The following is an 8,459-nucleotide window of genomic DNA, read 5'->3' on the forward strand; positions in this document are numbered from 1 at the left end:
TAACATAGCAAATGCACCATATTTAACTTAGTTAAGGTGAGTGCCATAAATGCTCCTAAGGTATATTTGAGTCTGAGCACGTATTGGCACGCGTGTCCGATGCCTGGTGGGTCAGCAGTGTTCTCTGAGCTGCTGGTGAAGGCATCCCTGGAGGCTCAGGGGCGCCGTGAGCGGCTCACACAGCCACGGTGTTCCTCGGTGCCGTTTTCCTCCTGCCCGGGCTCACGGCTCCTCAGGGGCGCTGCGGGCAGTGCTGCCCACGCCTGCAGCCGCCCCGCAGCTGCTGGTGCTGCGACGGGCACGCTCTGCCCGTGCTTCACGGGCCGGGCTGCAGCTCTGCCCTCGGCTGCTGCGCCGCCTCCGCGTCCGCGAGCGCCTTTGTCTCCTTGGGGGCCGCAAACGTCTCGGCGAACTTCAGCCGGAACGACTTGGAAAGGTGGTAGTAGAGGATGGGGTCGAAGCAGAGGCTCGAGACCGCGAACAGCAAGGCGCACTCCTTGGCCTTGAAGAGAGCCCGTCGGAGGCGGCAGCTGGCGCCGGCGTCGCCCTGGCTCAGCACGTGGGGGACGCGCACGGCGTGGTAGGGCACGAAGCACAGCAGGTAGGCCGCCGTCACCAGCAGGACGTGTGCCAGCGCCTTCCGCACGCGCCCGCCGCGCTCGCTGCGCTTGTGCCGCCGCAGCTGCCCGACCACGAGGCAGTTGGAGATCAGAATCACGGCCGAGGAGTTCAGGAATATTGCCGTGCAGATGAAATTAGTGAACGCGTGCCAGTCTCTCCCAAATTTTGTTTTGAAATCAATGCATCCAACGCCGGGTCTTTCTTCGACGTGTTTGATGGGAATGGCCATGTTGGGCACCGTGATGAGGAGAACCACGACCCACACGACTGCAGACAGCATCTTGGCAAAGCCAGGCTCCTGGATGCGGTAGATCTTAGAGCTGTGCATCAGCTGCAGGCAGCGATCCATGCTCACGAATCCCAAAAATATGATTGATAAATACATGTTCAGGTAGATGAAGCAGGCTGTGACTTGGCAGTGGAATATTCTCAGGTTCCAGGACGCAATTCCTAGGTCAACAATAATCTTCACTGGCAGTGTCAAAGTCAGCAAGAAATCTGCAGTGAGGAGGTTGACTAAGTAGATGCTCATGCACTTCTGCTTCTGGTCCTTCTGTGTGAACGCCCACAGTGCGAAACAGCTTCCAATAATTCCCATAAGAAAAATCAAGTAGTAAAAATAGGTAAAAGGTTCCATTTCGTCATAGAGACGACATCCAGAAATGTTGCTTGACATTGCAAACTCCTTGTGTGAGTTGGCTTTGCTGACAGGAGGTATCACAGACCTACAAAAGAACCAAGAGGACATCAGTGACATCAGCCTTTCCTCAGCAACAGTAGCTATTCTCTTAGAATTTTGTTTGATTCATTCTAAAAAAGAAAATACAGTTAGGAAGAAATATTTTTCTCTCTCTTCATGCTGCTTCCCAAATATTCAGGAGAGCTTTGTTATCATGCTGGAAGAATTAGGAATGTATTGGGATTTGTTTCTGAAAGCATAGAGCCTTCTGAGCAGCATTTCCACTGCAGCAGCTTTTCTGACAGTGTTTGGTTCAACACCCTCCTCCAGCCAAAATGCTGGAGAAAATGGTTTGAATCTATTTAAGCATCTGGTTAATAATGATCATACTAAAACATCCTAACCTTTGAAGGATTGAAGCTATGCCTGAAGAAAAGTAGGATTTGTAACATCCCCATTCTGTAAAAATGCGTTGGGAGTTCTGAGGGAATGCACTGTCCAGCCAGTATAGAGATATGTCAGAAGGGTGAGCAAATGGTGCTCATCAGCCCTAAGGTTCACAAACTGCTCTCCGTTCCTACTTGAACAGAGAACTTGTATTTTTATGAAGCCTTTAGGAAAAGCACATTTTTGAAAGAAGCAGACAATAAATAATTTTGCTCACTTTTTTTGTAGGCTTCAGTAGAAAAGGAAAGTAGAAAATTTTGGCCCTAATTTAACGAAATACCCCTCAAAGACTGAGGGGTTTTTGTTTGTCTGCTACAGAGAATGGCTGTGAGAAAGGCTGTTCCTTTGAATTTCTTGGAACCAACACATTTATGTCTTGAGTAGCATCAGACTGCAACACTTCTATTTCTATATATTGTACAGAATATTTTATACAATATAAGAGAACTAATGCACATGTAATTTAATCTGTTAAATTGTATCCAGATTTGCACAGTTTGTAAAGCAAAATGATTGCAGATCCTCCAGTGGTTTAAAATGCCGGAGGAAGCAGCCTGGTCCCTGCAGTTGGCTCTGTGCAGGTGTCTCTGGTCCTGAGAAGGGCTGAAGAGGGTCTGGGTGAGGGCAGCCAGTGCTGCTGGTGGCTGGGCTCCCTTGTGGGCAGGGGTACCCAGCACACCCAGCCCCGAGGGGCTGTGACCAGTGGCACTGGCTACTGCCACAGCCAGGGGCTTTGCCAAAAGCTGTGCCCGACCTCTGGAGCGTTTGGCAGTTGGATTTTGGGCTGTCCATTCATGGGGCTCTAAATAGGCTGTAACAGACAGAGACTGAAGCCACCTACCTGTGCTGGTGGCCCGGGGTCTGCTGAGCATTGTCTGCAGAGGTCTGATGTCCCCGCGCGCCTGCTCTCCCGACCCGGTGGTGCCTGACCTTCTGCCCAGGCTGCCTCTGCCGGGCAGAAAACGTGGCTGTGGTTTCCAGGGGGGCCGGCTGACGCAGTTAAACTCAGCGTTCAAACAGCTGAATCACGCGGAAACTACCCGGAGGAGCAGGGACAGAAAGAAACAAGTGCTCACGAACAGCCCAGAGCCCTCCCTTTCCTGCTCCCAGGGAGAGAGAGGTGTGTGGGGGCTGTAGCTGTACGGCATCAGTGGCTGTTCCTTTGCTTCTGTTTTGGTAAGTCTGGAGCTCTGTTCCCCCCCTTCCCCACATATATCTCGCACTTAAAATCCGTCTGAAATCAGGATTTTGCAATGTAGTTGTTCCTCATCTGTTCTAATACTCCTGCATGAAGTTCTAGGTTCTGGGAATCTCATGGTGTTTCTTTTAGAGTTACACCTTAGTTGGCAGATCTGAAGACATCTAGAGGTTCTGCTGATTGCAATGAACATTCTAAATCTTTGCAATGAACATTGCAATGAGCATTCTAAATCTTTGGATATTTTCCAAGCACTATTAACAATAAAAATGACACATCAGGGAGCTGGAGAAATCTTTATTTTTTGTCTGTTTGGTTTGGGAAACCATGAGAAAAGGTCTGACACCATGCTGGGGGTGAAGTAGTGACAGCAATACTGAAACTCCAACTGGTGGCCCTTGGTTGTAATTGAGAATTCACAGGAATTTACAAACCCTGCACCAGAGCTTTGTGGAGGAGCAGATGAAGAATGTCTGGTTCTAGGTTTAGTTATAAACTGAAAGTTCAGACCGTATTTGTCAAAATGTTTGCAAAGCTTAATAATCAGGAATGATCCTGTGTCCAGCTGTGAGCAAACATCAACTCATTTTGTGGTGTTCTGCTCATGCAAAGCTGATCTCCCTATACTTGTAGGGCTTTTTTAAGCCCAAACTGCAGCACTGGCAGTTGTTTCTGTCTGTGTGTCTCTGTCAGCCAGTCTCCCCTTTTCTGCAGAGTCAGTTTACAGATCAGGGAACTTTTCCAGGTCTAAAAAGACAAAGTGATGGTTAGGTAAACCTTTACTGCGTAATGGTCTGCCCTTCCTGCAGAAGCGTTTTGGGAAGAGAGCAGATCTTGGAATGTGAGTAGTTCCCTGAGTGTGTGAGGAGCTGGCTGGGCTATCTGAGGCCTGATGTGCTGGGAAAGATGTGAAAGGATTAATTTACCCAGGGCTGAAAAAAAATTGGCCTCAGTTCATCCAGCAAAGTAAGGAGGAAGGAGAGGAGATGGATCAGAGGCTTGGTTTGACCCTGGTGCTCCTTGGCACTTGTCACTCACAGGGTGGGACTGCAGGAGGATCAGGGGTGTGGAACGGTTTCCTGACTAGGGAAGCTCTTGGAGGAGGATTTTTTCAGCATGAATGAAAAGCTGGAAATGTTGCATCCCTTTTGAACACAGGTTTTGATCAGCATCTATTTCCCTGGTGCCTGCATTAGATTCTTGTCATTCTAATATCAGTAATCTGGTGAGGTGTGAAACAAATTCCACAATATAAATAATTTTTTCAAAGCTTGCAAAACAATTAAAAAGTTATTCAAATTTATATTGTGGAAGTACTTCCATCTATCTATGCCAGTGATCCTTCACAGCTGCAATTATGTAAATTTATGTAGGCAAGTACCAAGCCCTGCCATGTAGGGAACTGAATGCTTTTGCCATAAATGACAAAAGATCTCCCACAAAGCACAGGATTCCCTTCCCCAGCAGGCTGGTTCCCTTGCTTGGAGGGCAGAGCCTGCAGAGCCTCAGTTTGACAGAGTCAGGGAGCTCTGAAAGAACCGTATAAATATCTTTTATGCAATTTCTTTAACAAACACAACCAGCACACAGCTATAGTCCCCGTGGGCAGGTTCAGGCTGCGACCCCCAGCTCCCACAGTCTGAGGGACCCCCAGGCTGCTCCAGGCGTGGGGTACTGCTGCCCACTGGGACTGGGCTGGAACTACTCTGCACCTGGTGGGAAATGGAGCAGGATTTGCTCCAAAGGCTGTGTTGAACCCAGTGGAGGTGTCCAGACCTTTAGCTGGAGTACAGTCCTGTGGTGTGGTAGAATCCTGCTGCTGCTGACCAGTGGTCTTGGATCAAGAGACGTTACCCACAGCCTCAGAGAAGGTGCAAGGACCAAATGTTTAAAAAATTTTCACCCTTAGATCTGTTTGGACTAAAACAAAATGCAGTGGCAGAAAGGTGAAGGACTTGTTATTTCTGTTCCTATAGCTTCTTAAGTAAAATGAAGACATTCAGCTCCAGAGCCGCTCTCTGAATGCTTTAGCAGATACTTTAGGCCCTGGTATATTTTTCCTGTACAATAATAAAATCAATTTAAAAAAAAGCTGCTCTGAAAAATAAAGTTATAAAAGAGATTATATTTGTATAGAGCAGGTCGGTGGCTTTCAGTTGTTTTCTTGGTACAGACAGAAATGCTTTACTGTTGTGTAAAAATCACGGGAAAACCAGCAAACCATTCTTTCTGGATTTAAATGTACCAGAGTTTTTACACAGCTGTACTTGTGTGTTCCCAGACAGCCCCGTGATGTTCTTGCCTCTTTCTGCACCAGCAGCGAGGGAGTTGCTACAGTTTGGTGTGGACATGTTTGTGTCCATGGGAGCCCAGAGAAGCAGACTGGTGTGGTTTTGGGTCTGCTGGATGGTCCTTTCAGAGACCCACGGCCTGGAGCTCCAGAATGTGCTGTTCCAGGTATCCTCTCTGTTTCTGAGATCCAGATGGGTCGTGTCACACCCTAATGCAATCGGGGCATTAGCTGGAACAGTGAATATGTTGAATATATTGGCACATGCAATAGTGGGCTTAGGCAGAGAAGGAGCACCTGATGTTATGCTGAACCCCTCTCCTGCTTTTTGCTGCTTGTCACGTGCTCTGTGTCTTCGGGACATTTGTGTTCATGGATAACTTCCTGAAATGTGCATTATTGTAGAGACACAAACCTACACTATGTTTATACTTTCCCGAAGCGTATTTGATCTTCTGGATTTAGAAATTTCCACCTCACTGGAAGTTTTCAGCTTGAGGTGCAGTTTTTGATACAGCTTTTCTCTAAAGGGGAGGCAGAGGAAAAAATAAATAATGGGGTCAAGGCAGACATTTGCTGCAGACAGCACCAGAGTGAACTCCTTGGCGTAGTACAGCGATTTTTGGGACTGGCAGGTGAAGTGGGAGCTGGTCTGGCTCAAGGTGTAAGGGGTCCTGCAGAGGTGGTAGGGCACAAAGCAAATGACAAACACAAACATGATGGTGAATATGTTCCGGCTGGTTTTTCTCTTGGCCATGTCTGAGCTCCTCCGGAATTTTTTGTAAGAGCTGTATATTTTTTTGGAAATAGAAGTGTAAAATACGATTAGCAGAAAAAAAACAATCCAGAAAATCCCTGTGCAAATATAAGTTGTTGCTTTGTGCCACTGTCTGCCAAGCTCGCTTTTAAGACCTATACATTTTCTGGAGTAATTGTCTTTAGTGATTTCATTAGTTAAAATCATATTTGGAAACGACATAATCATTAATAGCATCCATATGACTACAGAGACCGCCTTGCTGTAGTTAACTGTGTGAACAAAGGAGGTGAACAAAGGCTTCACGATTTTGTAGTACCTGTCGAAGCCTATGAGGCCGAAGAAGGCGATGCCGATGTACATGTTCATGTAGAACACAACCGCCGAGTACCGGCACACGAACAGGCTGAGCTCTGCAGGCGCAATTCCCGAGTCTGCCAGGATTTTGAAAGGAAACGTCAGGCTCATGAGGAGGTCGGCCACAGCGATGTTCTTGAGATAGACAATAAAACTCTTTGTGCTGGAAACGTAGAGGAAGACCCAGGCTGCCAGGGCGTTGAGCGAGAGCCCTGCGAGGAAGATGAAGCAGTAGAGCAGCGGGATGACTGTTGTGGTGATCACCGTGCTGTGGCTGCAGTTGTTTCCTGAGGAGTTGGTGCTGGAGTTGACCATCTTGCAATGCCTTCATTCCTAGAAGCAGAGAAAAGAGTGTCTCAGTAGGACAGGGTGGTGCTGGGCTTTCTGCTAATTGCTCTGAGTTTTCTGCCCTCACTTCCAAACGAACTCGCTGTGCTTCTCAGAAACAACCACATTCCCTCACCTCTGAGTTTTCATCATCTCACTTTCTGGTGATGTTCCAAGGCATGTTGTTGCTTTGAACAGAGGATGCATTTGCTTCCCTGTTTGACTTTAACCCGTTGCCTTCCAGCCCAGGGCTGCCCCTTTCCTGCAGGCGTGAGCCCACGTACTGCGAGCTGGGACTGACCCGCAGCAATCTGGTGACTCAGGGTTAATGAGATGTGTTTTTTAAACATTACATGTGAATTTTTAACATTCATTTACCATGAAACATGAGGGATATGAATATTCCTGGTCAAAGTATTCTGTGAAAACTCCTTTTAGTCGAGTGTGGAGACACCCAGTGTGTGGCAATATATCCCAGTGCTCCCTTGCAAGGAACTCGCATGTGCAGCTGGCAGAATTTGCTTTAAAATTCCAGCAGCCCAGCACACAGCAGTGTGTCTGTGTTAGTTTGTCATGTGGGAGCTTGAGCTGGCTTCTCAAGTCAGTCAGATTTACATTTTAAAGAATCTCCAAGAAGAAATCACATCTGCTGTCTGCTTTTCTTTGCCAGAATGTTTGTGGGGGTGGATTATCCTCTGTGGGGAGGGCAGAACAAATATAGCTATAAATATAATGCTGCTGTATTTGGCAAGTGAAACCCTGGGCAACTGGAAAATATGTGCCTTGGAGCTGGGAAAAAACCCACCTTGTCTTTTAGAAAAGAAAGGATTTCTTTTTATCCCCATTCTGAGACAGTAGCTGATGTCTCTGTGGAGTGGGTTGGAGCCTGAATGCAACCTTGCAATAGCTAAAAATTGACATTTTTTCTGAAATATGTAAAGTGGTCTCCTTTGGTGTGTTGTTTTCTGTAGCTCTTGCAGATGGTGTAAAGGCTGATCAGCTTAGGTGTGTTCTGCATGGATGAGAGGAGCACGGGGTGGGTGTGTTACCCTGTGCACACCCAAAGCCTGCACTGAGCCTCGTCCTGGTCATTGTTGTGTCTTTGTCATCAAGGCATTTGCTTTTGTTTGGCTGGGGCTTTAAAAGAAAAAGATGGTTTGGAGAGTAGGTGTTAAACTACCACATGAACAGGTGTGTTAGAGCTGGGAGGTAATGTGGGTAGAGCTTGGGGTGATACTGCTGAAATCAGAAGCATCTTCTGGAAAGGCACTAATAGCAAATGGCATTTTTATTTAAAAAGTAACACTCTGTATTTAAAATCTCTTCCCTTTTGCTGTGTCCCTCTTCACTTTCTCCCTCCAGGCTGTCTCAGCAGGACCCTCTCTCTGCACATGGTGTGTTAAGGACTCATTCTTTGTTGGGCTTTCTACAGCCAAGAACCCACAGGTGGGTCTTTCTGTGCTTGGAACTGGGGATAGGCATTAAATTGTTTAGAAGTTCATGAAGTAGGTTTTGTGCTGAGGCAGCATACAACAAAGGATTATTTCAGAACTGTGTGACTAGAGATGTGGACGTCAAATCTTTGTGAAGTCCACCGTGTCTGTGCAGCACGGAGGACAACCTAGACAAATTTCACATTTGATACGAGCAGATTGATCAACTGCCTGTCATTGAGAGGGAGCCACAGGCCAGGCCAGGCTCTGTGCATCTTCCCACGCCACTGGCATGTCCTTACCTTCCCTCAGCTGCCTGCTGTGGAACTTTGCTGAGGGTCTCGAGCGCT

The 8,459-nt window shown here is 47.3% G+C and overlaps 2 protein-coding genes across 2 annotated transcripts; both read right to left on the reverse strand.

Moving 5' to 3' along the window:
• GPR171 (G protein-coupled receptor 171) lies at positions 1-1,297 on the reverse strand. Its single transcript, XM_053986761.1, is given in 2 exon segments — positions 1-358; positions 360-1,297. Coding segments are annotated over 2 exon segments (1,074 nt in total). The 3' UTR covers positions 1-222.
• Positions 1,298-3,239: 1,942 nt separating this feature from the next.
• P2RY14 (purinergic receptor P2Y14) lies at positions 3,240-6,664 on the reverse strand. Its single transcript, XM_053986383.1, has one exon. It carries the CDS (start codon positions 6,662-6,664, stop codon positions 5,651-5,653), a length of 1,014 nt encoding a protein of 337 aa, XP_053842358.1. The 3' UTR covers positions 3,240-5,650.
• Positions 6,665-8,459: the final 1,795 nt, after the last annotated feature.

Source organism: Vidua macroura, chromosome 10 (genome assembly GCF_024509145.1).
Source record: "Vidua macroura isolate BioBank_ID:100142 chromosome 10, ASM2450914v1, whole genome shotgun sequence".
Taxonomy (NCBI): domain Eukaryota; kingdom Metazoa; phylum Chordata; class Aves; order Passeriformes; family Viduidae; genus Vidua; species Vidua macroura.